Raw genomic sequence first — 16,943 nt, 5'->3', positions numbered from 1 at the left:
CTGTGGTCTCACAACCCTGCTACCTGGGGCCCCCTTCCCTCCCACTGTCCACTGTGGGCCCAGGTTGTGGTCTCCCAGCCCCCCTGCCTGGGGCCCTCTCCCTTCCCACTGCCCACTGTGGGCCCAGGACATGGTCTCCCATCCCCTCCACCAGGGGCCCCCTCCCTTCCCACTGCCCACAAGGACACAGGCTGTGGTCTCCCAACCCTGCTACCTGGGCCCCCTTCCCTCCCACTGTCCACTGTGGGCCCAGGTTGTGGTCTCCCAGCCCCCCTGCCTGGGGCCCTCTCCCTTCCCACTGTCCACTGTGGGCCCAGGTTGTGGTCTCCCAGCCCCCCTGCCTGGGGCCCTCTCCCTTCCCACTGCCCACTGTGGGCCCAGGACATGGTCTCCCAGCCCCTCCACCAGGGGCCCCCTTCCCTCCCACTGCCCACAGAGGCCAGCACATGGACAGTGAATAAGAGGCTCCCTCCTGCTTCTCATCCAGAAGAGACCCCAATGTGCAGCTCCCCAGTGCCCTCCAGATGTCCCCAGCCCCTGCCACGAACCCTGTCAGGAGGCTCCTGCAGACGAGTCTGCAGCCCTGCTTGGCCACCCTCCCCAGGCCTCCTGGGTGTGGCTGTTCCCTTCTCCTGTCTACAGCTTGTCCCCAGTTTCACCCCCGTGGCCATGCCTCCCCTGTGGCCCTGGGCTGTCAGTGGGACGGGAGTATGTGCTTGCCTGGTGGTGTGGGCCCAGCAGCCAGCAGGGCCAGGACCAAACCCAGCTGCTGTCACAGTGGACACACCGGCTCCTTGATTCCTCCCAGCCCTGCGGTGGACATCACTGTGCCTGTGTCAGGGCTGCGGGGTCCCCTGCCCCAAAGTCCTACAGGAGAGTGATGGTGGCCAAATCCTGCCTCCCCTCGCACCTCTGTGCACTTGTGTCTCACAGCCTGGGGATCAAGGTCACGATGCCGGCACCTTCCTTGGTTCTACGGAGCCGAATGTGAAGTCATGGGCCTTTGTGCAGGGTTCCACCCATATTTGTAGATTTTAGTGTTTCTACCAAAATATGTTTTACCTTTGCTCATGATTCATGTGTCTGAAAGGAGATACAACAGAGTTTTAGGCAAAGTAAAATTTAAATATTGAAATTAAATGGCAAAATAGACCATTCTTTTTCTGTCTAAGTAGCTTGAGTGTGCTGAGCCGGGCGCAGGGACGACAGAGTATCTGACGGTGCCTGTGCCTGTGGTAGAGTGAGGTCATTATTTTAATGCAATGTAACACAGAAGACATCTGTCAGGGGTGGTTTTGGGGAAAGCCTGCTGAAGTGCGAGGTCCGGATGGCTGCGTCTGCCGAGGTCTCCAGATTGTGGCGTGGCCCAGCTGCTCCCCGTCCGTGGAGCTGCGGCGTGTGGCTGTGCGTGTGATGGGCCCTGCGGGCTGCGCTCTGGGAGTAACCCTTCTCTCTGTTCTGTTGCAGAGTCGCAGTGCACCCTCTGCGGGGAGCCGGAAGGTGAGTACTCCTGCCCTGTTCACCTGCTCAGGTGGGGACGCCTGGGGGTGAGGCTGCATTGGTGTTGACGGAAGCTGGGGCTCCTTAGAGAAGGCGGCGTTGGAAGTGTGTTCTTTGTGGTGTTGATGGAAACTGAGTAAAGTCAGGTAAGGCACCTGAGCGCTGGGCGGGGGAAGCACCAGTGCCACAGCCAACTGCAGTCCTTTCTTTTCTTTCTTTCTCTGTTTTTGATTTGCAAATTTTAGCCATGTTTCTCCAAATAATAGATATCAAAACATATTTTTGGCTTTAAATATATTACTGAAGGTGCCAGGGACGATGAGTGTTTGGAACCGAGTGGCATGTGGGCCATTGCTGGCCGTCACTGGCCGTTGACAGTCTGCGGAGTTTGAACTCCACCCGGAGTCTCGATGTCTAGGGCACACTTGAAAGTGGGTCTTCTGAACTGACCATTTGCTAGCTATGTTGCAAGATAGCAAAAGCCGGACTGTGCAGGGTTTTCAATGCAGGATTGGGGCATGAAGGAGCATGCAGACTCTCGCCCCCAGGGCGGGGACTCCAGTTAAGCTGGGTTCTGTTCTGTAGTCTGCTCTCAGCAGAAAGATGCCAACGGGTTTGGAAACAGGCAGTCCCAGGGCCTGGGGAGACAGCCTGGCCCGGCCTGCCTGCGGGTGCCAGAGCTCCCGCAGAATGCTCCGGAGACCTGTTTGCTCAGTGCTGCAGCTTGGACCCACCTAGATCTTACCCGAAAATGAAAAACAAGAGAAGGCACACTAACTTGGAAATTCTACCACACGTGGTTTCCTCAACTGGGAGGTAACTGGGGCACTGGACCAGGGCTTCTGCTGTTCCTGGTGCCGCTGAGTGCTTGTGCCTGCCTAGAAGCATCAAAGGTGAAGTCAGTAGCCCACATCTCAATGTCGCGAGCTTCTCTTTTGCACAAAGCCTCTGTGGCTGGACTCAGGGCTTCTCAGAATGGGGACCGTGGGTGGGGACATGGGTCCTGGGGATGCCAAGGCAGATGTGAGCTGTGAGGTCCCCCACCTGTCTGTGTCCTTCGGTGTCTGCCTCTATGGCTGCTCCTGTCTTTCCCACCCAGGAGCGTGTGCCGGCTGTCCGTGTCTGGCTGTCCGTGCCCTTGTGGGAGGCTCTGGGTGCTCCTGTGCTGGAGAAGTTGAGATGTGTCCTCAGGCTGCTCCCATCTGCTGCTCCTGATAACGCACGCCTGTGTCCTGCCCAGGGCTGTGTGCTGCGTGGATTGTCCCCCCACTGCACGTGGCTCAGTGCTGTTGGGTGGCAGGGAGGTGTGGTGAATCATGCTGATTCAGATTCAGGCCGCAGGGCACTCACCACGGTGGGTGTCGGGCCATTTCTGTGAATGTTCTGGGCAGTCATGTGGAGCCAAAGTCCACCGGTCTCCTGGGCTGACCTGAGATGCTGCAGTGTACTTGTACTCAGAGAAGTGGGTCGCTCTGCTCCAGGTTCCCAGCCCCACACCTGAGTCATCCCAGCAGCATGCCCACCTGGTCGCCTGGGGTGCCTGTCTCCTTCCCTGGTTTAATCTGCACATCGCCAACCTCAGCAGCGCCAGTTGAGCTGTGCATCACAGGAGAGGGACCCAGTGTGTCCATCACTGCCCTAGAGGATGGATCAACTCCCCGGAGAAGGATCCCAGCTGTCTGGCCAGAGGAGACCGTGGGGCAAGGAGGACCGTCCGGCTGAGGTTGGGGTCTGGGGGGCATGGGATGAGGGCAGTGAGGCTGGCTGCCCCTGCCTCCCCTGCTCCCTGATGTGACACGGTGCCCTGGGGCCTCCTGGGGCTCAGATATGCGGGCAGGATTGCTCTAGATCAGAGATAGCCAGGAAGGGCTGCCTCGGCTCTGCCCTATCTTTTGAGACGCACTGTCAGATGAATATTCATACGTTTTAAATCATTTAAGGAATCAGTCTGAGAGCTGGCTGGGTGCAGGGATGGAATCTGGAATCCGCTTTGGTTCAGTCATTGCTTCGGCAGCACCTATTAGCTAGCTCACAAACGCTCTGTGCAGGAGAGGTCAGGGCCAGGCCTGGACACTGAGCAGCTCCGAGCTGGCCGCACCTCTCCTGAGGTCCCGAGTTGAGCACCAGCGTTTCTCCCCCATGTTTGAAGCTGTTAGCAGCCCTGTGCCTTTCTTCCAGGGTGGGTGGAACACCATCTGTTGGAGAGAGTGTTCTTTGGTGAAGATTCGATGATTGGCAGTCTCAGAGAATAATACCTGTGGAGCAAATGAGTCAAGCAGGGCCATTTATAGGACCCCAGAGGCCTCAGAATTCTACAGCTGTAGCCCCTAGAGTGGCAGGTCCTGGTTTTCAGGGTACCCCAAGTTATAAGTGTTATAAAATGTAGACAGGAACTTCCACAAACAAGCCATTGCCTGTCTGTACTGCAAGCTCCTGAGACCTGGAGGACTGTTTCTATGAGGGGTGATGCTTTGGGATCTGCTGCTATTTACGGGCGTCTTTCTTTTGATTCAAAATACAGAGGTCACCCAGCTGTGAGTCCTGGAGGTGTGGGTCCACCTGAAATGCGGGGGTCTTTTAGTTGTGTGCAGACCCACCACTGCTGCAGAGACCCATCTTAAAACAGATAAATAGCCATAAGATTACTAAGAACAATTTCAGTTGTTGTAATAACTTGCCAGTTTAATTCTGAGACTGCCTCAATTCGTATCATTTTCCTTGCATTTCCTGTTCATTTTAAACAGTGAATTTACTGGCCATACAACAAGAGAACTACTGTTAGTTTATCTCAACACAGCAAAAATTCCTGTACCATCTGTCAATTTGATGCAGAGAAATTATTTAAGAGTGTAAATAATTTTCAAACTTCATTGACAGGTGCATGATAGCTACCATTTGCGTATTAGTAAGACTACGGGACAAAAATACAGGTATTTGGCAGGGCCGCAGATGCCGGCTCGTGGACTTGTCTTTGCCTACGTTTTATGGTTAATTTTCCCTCCCAGCAAATAGATGTTGTAATGTGGAAGATGGGTATTGATGATGGAGGCTAGCACTTACCACAGTCCTCTCCAGTGTGCAGACAGCGGCTCAGACCCATGCTGCTTAGCCGAAGTGAAACTAAGAGACGAGCTGTTAGGACGCCCACTTGGCATGCAGGAGTAGTGGCAAGATCACTGGGGTGCATTTCAGCTTACAGGTCCTCAGAAGTAGATGCCTGAGATTGTGACTCCAGGGAGGAGTGGGCTACTTGTGGTGGCATCCACACACACGGGAAAGCAAAATGCAGGTTTTAAAAACGATCTTTAAAAGCTTAAGGTAAACTCTACCCATCTAAATCTATTTTTATTTTGTTTTGTATTTATTTCAATCCTCTAGAAACACACAAATCACATGCTGCTCTGGGAATTTTTGACGAAATCTTATATTTAGCATGGAAAGAAAGAAACAGAAGTACCTCTTTCCCCTTCACTGTGCATGGTTAGGAAGTAGCAGGGGGTTTCTGTGCTAAGTAGAATCTTTTTTTTTTTTTCAGAAAGAGAGAGAGATTTTGATATTTAGTTTTCAGTTTTCGGGACACACAACATCTTTATTTTATTTTATGTGGTGCTGAGGATCAAACCCAGCGCTCCGCACATGCCAGACGAGTGCGTTACCACTTGAGCCACATCGCCAGCCCCCTAAGCAGAATCTCATTTTTGACTTTTTAACATGAGAAACCGGAGGTTCTCCCCACAGTGACTCTGGACAATGGGAGACTCCTCTTTGTTTTTGTGCCTGTGTAAGAGTCATCTTGATAAGTCACGTCCAGATTCGGTGTCGAGGCTGCTTTGGAACAGTGGACGTGGCTGCCCTTCTGCCCCCACAGCGTCCCTCTTCCCCCCTCTCTGCTGCACACTCCCCACATGAGACATGTGTGCCTTTGAGTCGTGTGCTTCGGACAGGGATGGCCTTCTTGAAGGCCACTCTTAAACAGGGAGGGGAAGCTGACCCTCACCACAAAGTTCTCGGCATGGCCAGGCCTTCCAGAAAAACCAGTGTCACGTGGGAGCTGCAAAGCCATGCAGCTGGTCTCCCAGGGCCCCAGAATTGTCCCTGTTTTAGTGTCCTGAAAGTCCAGGGTGACGGGCCGTGGAGAGGTGGAAGAATGAGTGGATGCAGGAACTGTCCTTCCCACTAAACACACGTGAACGTGCTGCAGTGTGGCACAGTGACATTCACCTCACTGCATCGCTCAGCTTGAATGAGAGAAGGAAAGAAACCAGCCCCAGGAAGGGACCTGAGCCAGGCTGAGAAACCCAGTCCAGAAAGAACCAGGCTGGTGCAGCACGCTGCAGCCCCAGGGATGTGGTGGCCCAGTGAGCCCAGGCGGTGGAGGGAGGCACCCGGCCTGAGCCCCGTAGTTAGATGTGGTCAGCGAACCTCCCCGTGTGTGAGGAGACAAAAGAAAACCACTGGCCAGGAAAGTGTAGCAGCAGTTCATCCCTGGCCCTGAGCTATGGGTGGAGCATGACTCTCCCACAGAAACGCTCACCACAGGTGCAGGGGCCAGCTCTGCGTGCCCACCACCTGGGCACTGGGGAGCAACTGCGGGGTAAGGTCTGTGAACAGGACCCCATCAGCAACCAAGGCTCTGGGGGACAGAGCCTCTGATGCCCAGGGCAGGGGCCATCTCCTCCATGGATGAGCACCCTACTCTAGATAAGCTTAGAATATAGGGTCACAGCCCAAGTAAAAACCTCAGGGGGCGAGAAGGTAGGGCAACTCAAGAACGAGCTAGCCACACACTGGGAACAGCAGGCTGCATGGGCATGGGGCATGCTGAAGATTATTGAATGAACTTCCTTTTAAAAGGAAAGGAACTCCAAACGTAAGCTGGTATGAAAAAGAGGTTAAAATCAAAGTGAAGAGCTAGAACCATGTGGTGATTAGAATTGGCTTCCTTGTGGTCTCTGTAAAGTGGGCTAGACGGAGCTGGAGAGAGAAGGAGCAAACTAGAAAATAGGCTTGAGGACATCACCTAGAGCCTTGCATGAGAGACATAAAGATAATAGGAAAGAAGAGCCGAGGTCCTCAAAGGTGGGCCTGGAAGCACGGACGCAAAGTCAGAGTGGAGAGAAGGGGGTGTTAACCTGGCCTTCCTCTCTAAAGACCCCCAAGACCAAAAGCACATAAAATACACTCACGTTTCACAAAGTAAAACTTCATAACATGATGCAGATAATGTTGCATGTAGCCAGAGAAAGCACGTGGACAGACTGCCTGCAGTGTGGTGACTTTCAGGGGGTCCCCGTCACCAGGATGGATGCAGGTGACACTGGGGTGATGTCCAAGGTTGCCGAGGCGGTCAGGGGAGTAAGGTGCCCCAGTTCAGTGTGGCTCTCAGTGCAGCCAGGAGCGGGCAGGGGCAGGAAGCAGAGCACAGAATGCACCGTGGCAGGACTCGAGTGTCCTGAGAGGCAGAGCCGGGTCACTAGTGCTCCACGGGGCTGCAGCTCCATGTCTGCACTGGAAACGAAGGGCCAGAGGGAGGAAGCCACACCCAACCCTGTGACACACGTGCCTTGCCCATGGGCACAGGGGCTGCTGGTCACACCAGCCAGAGCAGACGAGCTCTCGCCTGGTACCGCCGTGGGTCGCTGTCCGCCCGCCAGGAGTGCGAGTTCAGGGTGGTGCTGGGCCTGGGGCCAGCTACTCCTGTGGCGTGCGGAAGTTCAGCACGTCCTCACTCCAGCAGCCCTGCTTTTGAGTGAAAACACCTGCAGAAACTCAGGCCCCTCTTGGTTTCCGGATGGACTCGGGTACACCTGGCTGACATTCTCTGGGTGGGGCAGGGTGGAGCAGGAGGCAGCACCTCTGCTTTCTCCTCCCTGGGGTCCTCAGAAGCCCTGAAAATTGTTCCTGGTCACCCTGATGCTATGGCCAGATGTGCCCCTACCTCCGAAGGATGGGTCAGATTCTACCATTTCCTTCCTCAAATTTTGTCAGGTTCCTCATTGTCCACAGGACGAGTTCCACCTTCAAAGTCTATGCTCTGGCCAGGTGGCCACCCTCCCCGTCAACCTCCTCCAACCAAGGAGCTGCACAAAGCACGTGCCCTATATATCGGTCACCGGCAGTGACCTGCGGCTCCTGGGTTTGGTCAGCTCTGAGGGCCGGGAGGACCAGGGAAGGAGAAGTGCTGTGTGTGGAGTGTGTGTGTGTGTGTGTGTCTGTGTGCGCGCACGCACACGCATTTCCTGAGAATGAAGTACCTCTGCAGAAGTTAGTTCATCTCCACTCACCCCCTGGTTTCCCTAGCGGGCCCCTGCAGCTCTCCACTGGCCAGTGTTGTCGGAACCATTTTGGGGTCTCCCTCCCACTGGGCAGGGGCCAAGACACTGCTGAAGACAGGAGGCTTGTGTGCAGCATGGCCCTGGGGCTCACAGCTGCCCGCCTACCCCCTCGGGTGCCAGGCTGCGCATCGAGGCTGCCTTCACAGGGCCTGCAGAGCAGCTGCGTCAGCCATGGGTCTGAGACCATCGGCAGGGAGACTGGAGCTTCTACCCACTGAGCCAACCCCTGCCCTTTTTTACATTTATTTAGAGACAGGGTTGCTGAGTTGCTGAGGGCCTGGCTAGGTGGTTGGGGCTGGCTTTGTGCTCACGGTCCTCCTGCCTCAGCCTCCTGAGCCACTGTGATCACAGGTGTGTGCCGCAGTGCCCAGTGAGAAGCCTTCTCTGCACTGAGGGGGTGCTGACAGACTATCCTGAGGCTCCTGGGCGCCTTCCTGCCCACTGGTGCTTGTCCTCCTCCTGGCTAGCTGCTGGCCCCTGGCCCTTTTGATTTTCCCACCAGCATCCCAGGTGCACCGTCCCAGGACACCACGGGGTCTGGGAAGAAACTTGGGAGGGTGTCCCAAAAGGCAGGGTGCACAGGGCGCCTGGGGAAAGCTGGCCCACGTGGAACCCTGCTGAGGCTGGGACCTTCCTTTCTCTGTGTGCCTCTCTGTGTGACTGCCGGGCAGCCCCCAAGCCCCTGTTGTCATGGATGTGCCTTCCTAGCTCTGCGGTTCCCTCTCATTAGCAGCCTTATGAGTAATGAATGGCCGAGGCTTCACGCCACGCCTCTCTGCAGAATGACCTTGGAAGGAAATGCCAACACAGAATACTGTTTCCTCCCAACCAATCTTGTGAGGTAATGACCAGAACTCGAGCCGTGGGCCTGGGGCAGAGCCAAGCGGGGGCCAGGATTGACCAGCAGGCTGGCAGTCACAGGAAGTCACTGGAGGGAGGAGCCACCCTCTGGAGGCACAGGCTGGACATTTGCTCCTCCTGGTTTCTGAGAGGCGCAGAGGCGGCACGGTTTGCTATGGAGGGACTGGGAATCTCAGAGCCCCCCCTTCCTGGTGGGGCGGGTGGCCAAGGCCTTGGGCTCTGGCTGCGGCTGCTGGGAGTGCCTCCCGGTTCTCCTTCCCCTGCACCATGCTCTTCCCATCTCACTGTGCACCTGCCTCCCTCTCAGAGCCTGGCCGTGACCAAAGCTGTCCCTGCTGACCATGGTTGTGAGATTTGAAGGTAGTGGGTGTCTCACCCAGCAAAGGGGATTCCATGTGCAGGGCCCTGAGCCAGGGGATTGGGGACCTAAGGGCCCTGCAGAACAGGCTCATTGTGCAGGAGCAAGCTTTTCTGGCAGCCTTTAGAAACAGGGGTAAGGACTCACCGGACCTGGGCAAGAAAGGCCCTGGTGTGACCACTGCCATCCTGGGGAGACCTGGTGTGACCACTGCCCATCCTGGGGAGACCTGGTATGACCACTGCCATCCTAGGGAGACCTGGTGTGACCACTGCCCGTCCTGGGGAGACCTGGTGTGACCACTGCCCATCCTGGGGAGAGCCTGATGTGATCACTGCCCGTCCTGGGGAGACCTGGTGTGACCACTGCCATCCTGGGGAGACCTGGTATGACCACTGCCATCCTGGGGAGAGCCTGATGTGATCACTGCCCGTCCTGGGGAGGCCCTGGTGTAACCACTGCCCATCCTAGGGAGGACCCTGGTGTGACCACTGCCTGTCCTGGGGAGGCCCTGGTGTGGCCACTGCCTGTCCTGGAGAGGCCCTGGTATGACCACTGCCATCCTGGGGAGACCTGGTGTGACCACTGCCCATCCTAGGGAGGACCCTGGTGTGACCACTGCCTGTCCTGGGGAGGCCCTGGTGTGACCACTGCCCATCCTAGGGAGGACCCTGGTGTGACCACTGCCTGTCCTGGGGAGGCCCTGGTGTGACCACTGCCATCCTGGGGAGACCTGGTATGACCACTGCCCATCCTGGGGAGGGCCCTGGTGTGACCACTGCCTGTCCTAGGGAGGCCCTGGTGTGACCACTGCCATCCTGGGGAGACCTGGTATGACCACTGCTCATCCTGGGGAGGGCCCTGGTGTGACCACTGCCTGTCCTAGGGAGGCCCTGGTGTGACCACTGCCCATCCTAGGGAGGCCCTGGTGTGACCACACCTGTCCTGGGGAGGGCCCTGGTATGACCACTGCCATCCTGGGGAGGCCCTGGTGTGGCCACACCCATCCTGGCTCACGGGCAGGACTCTGCACCCTGCTGTTGCTCTGAAAGCAGTTTCCAAATGTGTGTCTTCTCCTGTGACCCTGCCCTGCGTCAGGGTCATCTCCTTTCCTGGGACGTGGCAGGCTCTGGCCCAGGGGGAAGGGCTGGACCAGCGGCCTGGAGCCAACTTGAGGCTGCCTGCTGGGCCTCGTGCTCGTCCTCAGGGTCTGGGCCTTGGGGCGTGCTCCTGTGCTCACCGGGGCCTGCTCAAGGCCGGTGCTGCCCCTGGCGTGTGCGTTGGCCTAGGTCCTGGCTCTGACTCTGCACCATCGACTTTCTGTCAAGAAACTGACCCCTGTTACTGGACGTGTTGCAGCGCTGGCCAACAGGAGGTCATTATTCAAAATGCCAGAATTGTCATGAGGGATGACCGTTCCTTGTTGTTTAGATTCATGGAACCTGCCACATCCCCGTGAGATTGACAGTAGCAGATCTTGTAAGGTTAACCATTACCAAGCCGGATGACAAGCTGTTGATTAAATAAGCTAAATCATGCTCTGCAGAAGAGAAAATGTGGGGGTGGATGAGGACTATAGGGTGTGAACTAAGCAGCTCTGGGGCCAGGCCAGCTTCCCCCCAGGACCTCCAGACCTTGCGCAGACTCTGCTCCGTCCTGAATCAGTCGGGAAGGTGGCACTGCGTTCCAGGGACGCTGAACGTTGCAGTGTTTAGCGAAGTGCTCAAGACTGCTGGATCAGTGAGTTCTGTGTCTTGCTTTGCCTGAAGTTCCTTGTCCATTTGTGGATTCTCTCTCTGATTTATTCCAAGTCTGTTGGCCAGGACTTGTCCCAGGTGTTGGGGAAGCCCAGAGATGCTCAGGAAGTTCCTTTGAAGACAGTCAGGCCAGCTGTTGCTGAACAGGTGGTAGACAATCTAGTGGCGGTACCGTGATGGTGGTCATTATTCATCTGGGTTTTTAAGACAAATGGTTTCCAAATACAGGGACTGTGGTGTCTGAATGGGTTCCGGGAGCAGCGCTCAGGGCTGGGAGAATGAGCTGGGTTCTTGCCACTCTCCCTCGCATTCCAGTTCTCCTGCAGGAAGCAGTGGGGGACTTTCCCCGAGTCCCAGTGCAGCGCCTTCCTCGGCACAGGTAAGAGAGCTGCTCCTCGCATGCGCTCCTGCACTGGAGCTCAGGGAAGGCTGGAATCCCCCATGGCAGCAGCAGCCGGAGCTGGGTGCAGGAGTCAGGCCTGCAAAGCGCAGCCCGGTGTCCCGCCCATCAGGCCAAAGCACTGGCCTCATGGAAGCTGAGGCTGGAGGCCACCAGGGTTGGGGGAAGCTGGTGTGAGGTTCATGCTCATCTCATGTCAGCCCTAGGGTCTTGATGGACAGCAAGGGTGGCCCTTCTGTGTCCCCTCACACCTGAGGGACCTGGACAAGGTGATGCATAGGCCACTAATGAGTTGTGGTCACTCACAAAGTAGAGGTGTGTGGAAGGTCATATTACCCCCCTGAGTGTCTCCATTGATGGTCACACCTCAGAAGGCACCCCAGTGAGGGACACAGTGCCCCGTGCTGTGCCTCGGTTGGACTGGGCTCAGTGGGAGACAGCAGACATTTGCAGCCCCCCAGCAGCCTCACTGTCCAGCAGCCGACTGCCAGGCCCAGCAGACCTGCTCAGGGGAGGTGGAGCAGAGCTGAGCCTCTGGGCATGGACGTGGCCAAAGACCCTGAAGGACCGTGGCCATCCCCGGCCACCAGGGCCGTGGCTGTCCTCCAGACCCTGCCACCAGGATGATGGCTGTTCCCCAGACCTTGTCACCAGGGCCATGGCCATCCCCCCACACCTTGTCACCAGGATGGTGGCTGTTCCCCCAGGTCTTGCCATTATCCACACTTGGGCTGGGGAGGTGTCGGTAGGACGGGGGAGGAAAAGGAGGCCCTGGAGCACACACTGCTAACCCCTGAGGGAACCCAGCTTCTTCCTGGGTCTCTGGAACAATCAGTCGGGATTCTCTGGGATGTAGCTTAGGAGGAACCCTCAGAGTGATCCACTGTGTGACTGGGTCTCGCGTCGCCGTGAGGCCTCCGTGGGCTCCCGCAGGAAGTTCACGTGGATTCCCTAAGCCACACCCGGAGCTCTTCCACAGGCCTGCGTGACTCTGGGGACACAAAGATGGGGATGTCATCAGACACTCAGGGAGATCTGTGGCCATGAAAGGAAGACCAGGGGACCTGGAGCAAGTGTTCTGTTTCTGATTCTTCAGTGCCACCACTGACCCAGGGTCCTGAGTTCCTGCCCAAGGCCAGTCCCTGCCTTCCCTGTGAGTTGCTTTGCGGTTGCTTTCAGGGCGGGCCTCACCCACTGCAGATGGCCTGGGGTGATGTGGAGCTGCAGGCAGCCAGGGAGCCCTCACCTCCACCCACCCAGCAGTGCCCACGGCCCACAGGCAACTCCAGCCGCAAAGCCTTGGTGTGCGTGTGCATTTGAGCCTGCTTGCTCACTGTGACCAGAAGACCCACCTGTGGCACAACTTAGAGGAGGAAGAGTTTATTTTGGCTCCTGGTTTCAGGGGTCTCAGTCCATAGACAGCTGAATCCATAGCTCTGAGCCCAAGGTGAGGCAGAGCATCATGGCAAAGTACGCAGCAGAGGGAAGCAGCTCTGGAGATGGCGATCAGGAAGCCGAGAGAGCTCCTCTCACCAGAGGCAAAATAGAAATCCCAAGGCACACCCCAGGGACCCACCCACTCCAGCCACTCCCCACCTCTCTGCAGTTACCACCCAGTGGAGCTCTATAAGGGGACTTCCTGCACTGATTGGGTTCAGGCTGTCATAGTCTAATCATCTCACCTCTGAATGTTCTTGGTGGCTCACACATGAGCTTTTGGTGGACACCTGATGTATTAGTCATAGCAGGGAGCACAGGTCAGCCCTACCTTACCCTCCAGCAGCTGCAATGATGTGTGGCCAGGGCCAACAGGGCTCCTGCTGGTCCGTGCTGTGCCCGTGCAGCAGTCGGTGTCTCTGGACTGAGGCCAGGTGCAGAAGGTGGTGAGCAGTGTCCAGCTGTGAGTGTGGTGTGCACAGGGAAGGGTGCTCTGGCTCCGTGGGGAGAAGCACGAGAGCATTCTGACAGGCAGACTGCGGATGCATTAGAGCCTCTTGACGTTCACTGCAGACACATGTTGGATCGATTTGAATTTGATTCACATTCTCCACCTGGTGTGCCTGCTGCAACTGTGCACTCTCGCTGCATTAAGATGAGCTGGCTGGAGAATCCCCAGAGAAGAAGGCGGAATTCAGAGTGGGACTGTCCTGGCCTCGAGGGACACTCCAGATGGGTCTTGAAGTGAGTTCTTCTGACCCTCCTGGGTTAGACACCACCAGGAATCTGCTCCTCCTCTGACCCTCCTGCCTTGGACACCACCAGGAATCTGTTCCTTCGGCCTTGGACACCACCAGGAATATACTTTTTGTGCCTTTGATATCCATCAATGACCTGAGTCACTCAATGCCCATTTTTTATATATGAAAATCTCAGTGATTTAAATAACAGCCTTGTGGTAAAATTGCTTATGATGCCAACTCATCTGGGTGGACGAGCTCTCTCATGCTTATTTGACAATAGTCAGTATTTTTATTTTATGCAAAAAACCCAGAAATTTAATTAAATTTTAATTTAAATTTATATTTAGTGTAATTCTATATTTACTTTTATCTTAAAACACCTTAAATTTACTTGGAGATAAAATCATTTAAAATAGTGACCCCCTGTGTTCCCAGTGTGAGTGTCTGAAATTGCTCACACACTCATAGACAAGTACTCGCACACTCAGATGCACACACAGACACACACGGGCATAAAAACAGGCCAGCTCTTTCGCCAACCTGACCGTGCAGCGGGAAGGAAGTTGTCTCATTTCTATCTTCACTCGCCGCGTGGCCCAGCGTGCCCTGGGGACACGGCAGTGCGGATGCTGTGCACATCCCCCCACTCCACGTACGAGGAGGCAGGAAGGCAGCATGGCTCCCCAGATGCCACACTGGCTCGAGTTCAGGGAGAACACTCAGCCCCAGCTGTGGCCGAGAAGGTGGAACCAGGAACACCACGGGGCGTGCTGTGCCTCCGGCTGAGCGGCAGGACATGCCAGCCAGGCCTCTGTGAGGCTGTGGGCTGTCTCTTCAGTGTGGTCACAGCAGGCGCATCAGTTCCAAGTGTGTGGGCATCTCTGTGTCACTGTGACCTAAAGACCTGACAAGAAGAGCATCCGGGAGGGAACACTTACTTGGGGATCATTTATCAGACCTTGGAAGTCCGTGGTCAGCCGACTGCACGGTTCTGGGCCCACGCTGAGGAAGGTTGGAGGAGGACAGAGCTCAGGACAGGACAAGAGGCACAGAGAGAGCTCTGCTCACCAGAGATGGAACACAGTCCCCAGAGGCTCGCCCCAGGGACGGCCCCCTCCAGTCGTACCCTCCTGCCTGCAGCTGCCACCCAGTTACTGCACCAGTGATTAGGTGCACCTCCTCACCTAGTCCCTCACCTCCCACGTCCTCACAGCGCCTCACACTGAGCTTTGGGAAACACCTCAGATCTGCACCGTGACGGCAGGACAGCCAGATTACTTTCCTTCCCAGACCTCTAGGTAAAACAAAGGCAAAGAGATAAAGCAGGACTTCTACTTTTAAGTTGTTTATAGAGAACGGATTAAAGTCAATATTTGTGAATTTAGGGCTTCTGACACTTTTCTCCCAACCCCAAAATTAAACAGTATATAACATCTCACACAAAATAAGGAATTTAGGAGAATTCTATAAGGACTAAAGTAAAATAAGCTTCTTGTAAAAATCAATATTCCATTTTTGGAGACATTAATTCATTGACATATGTCCCACGTAAGTGCTACTTTTAATCTTTCTCATAGTTTTCCTCAACCTCATTAACCAGGAGCAGATCCATAACGTGAGACAGAGACAGGAGCTGCCCCGCCACCTGCCGGGCACGGTGCCTCGGCGGTTCCTAGATATCGTATCTCTGTGTAAAAGGGTGCCATCATGGAGACTGCTGTCACCCACGACGCCATGGGCAGTGGTGTGTCAATGTCAGTTTCAGGTGGTCACGTGAGCTCCTGTGGAGCAAGGCAAGACCTGCCAGGGGGCAGTGGGGCCAGCACCTGGCGTCCATGGGGCTGCGGGCTGGGTGGTGCCCCTCCCAGGAGGGCTGCCCGTCCCTCGCTGGCCCCTCTCCAGTGCCTGAGGACTCCTTGTCCCAAGGTGTTTCCCTGCTGTGGTCCAGACGAGGAACCCCTTGGGGATGAGTGATGGCTGCGCTTGGACCCACCTCCCAGGGACAAACGGCCACACGCCCCTCCACGCCCATCTAGGCTGGCGCGGGTGACAGGCAGTAGCACTGGTTTGATTCCAATGGAGCCTTTGTGACAAACATCGCTCGTCGGCTGCTGAGTCGACAGTTGCCTACTGGTGACAACTGTCTCTGGAGTTGGAAGGAGAATCATCTATTCTTACATTAAAAAGGATGAAAATTAAAAGTAGTCAGGTTTCCATTTCATGGCTTTTCCCGGCAAGGCAGTTTCCAGGAAGGTCGTAGGTGAGGGTGGTGTGGTCAGCATGGCTTCGCGTGAGGCAGCTGCAGATTGTCCAAGCTGATGGCGCGGCTTGGAATGTGAACTCTGCTCTGCAGCTCTGAATGTGCTTCTGAAGATGGTTTTCAGAGCTGTGTTATTCCACTGCCTGGTCTACTGGGGTTCACTGGATGAGTCCCCTTCTATGGAACCATGAGCTTGTCTAATCTTTTTACCATTATAAGTTTTACCTTCATGAATATATTCATAGTTTTATCTGCTTGTTCATTCATGATTGTTTCCTGGGGCTGAGTTCTGGAGAGCTCAGAAAAGCAGCTGTTGATTCAAGGCACGTTACTCTACTAGGGAAGTTCCGGCACACCTGAGTTCTCTGTAACTTTGCTTTGTACCTGTACCTGTCCCGAAGAGAAGGTCAGGTCTCTCTGTGTGTGGTTACTCCAAGTGTTCAGAACACTGTCTAGGGTAGCCGAAATTGGTAAATCCAGCAAAATAGACATACATGTATAGATACAGATTTGCAGATATTCAAGGGACGCCTGAGCTGTGACAGATTTGTAGGGTCAGAAGGGAATGACCAGTTTTGCCAGGAGGCAGTGGAGTAGAAGAATGAATATACAAGGGCTGATTCTGGAACCACACCTGGTGCCCACAGTGCACGGGCGGGCACATCGCATGGTGGGCTCCAGCTGGGTGTGCCTGCGTGGAGCTGGGGTCAGGAAGCAGCATGCCCCATTCCCAGACAGGCAGATCTGTGGCGAGGGGTCTGCTCCCAAACCCATCTTCCTCCCAAATCAACTTAACGTGGCCCCAGCCCCGGGGTGCTGGGCCAATACCCATGAGGACAGCTGAGTCCCCGTTGTGTGAATGAGGAAGTTGAGGCCGTGCACCATCATTCTGGATGGAAGCAGGACAGAGTGGTGGGAAGGGGTGGCGGGAGGGCAGCTCGTGGAAATTCTTGAGGAACAGACTATTTTCATTTCCTCTGTCACTAATAATTTCTCAGTGGTCTCTTCCAACGCCTGGGAGACGAGGCCTTGGGCTTTCGGTTCTTGCAGAGAGACGCCTGAACCAGATCACGTGGAGCCGCCGTGCACACGTGGAGTGGGGCTCTGACCTGCTCTTCCTCTGCCACGCCTGAGTCAGAGGGCCCCTCTGCGTTCTCAGCCTGTCCACATGTGGGTGTCCAGGAGGGAGTCTGCCTCCTGTCTGGGTCCCCTCTGACTAAGAGCAGAACCTGGCCTGGCACTGAACCCAGAGCTGTCTCTTCAGGCTGCAGCGTCCGGTCAGTAGCAAATCT

The 16,943-nt window shown here is 55.6% G+C and overlaps 1 protein-coding gene across 1 annotated transcript in view; it reads left to right on the top strand.

Moving 5' to 3' along the window:
• The window catches only part of Dlgap2 (DLG associated protein 2), a 589,656-nt gene that overhangs the window by 376,253 nt on the left and 196,460 nt on the right, over positions 1 to 16,943 (top strand). The window contains exon 4 of the mRNA XM_071610646.1: positions 1,468 to 1,500. Coding sequence (XP_071466747.1) covers positions 1,468 to 1,500 — 33 coding nt within the window. The remainder of the gene's footprint in view (positions 1 to 1,467; positions 1,501 to 16,943) is intronic.

The sequence above is a fragment of the Marmota flaviventris genome, chromosome 3 (assembly GCF_047511675.1).
Source record: "Marmota flaviventris isolate mMarFla1 chromosome 3, mMarFla1.hap1, whole genome shotgun sequence".
Lineage (NCBI taxonomy): Eukaryota > Metazoa > Chordata > Mammalia > Rodentia > Sciuridae > Marmota > Marmota flaviventris.
This window is presented reverse-complemented; position numbering and strand designations above follow the sequence as displayed.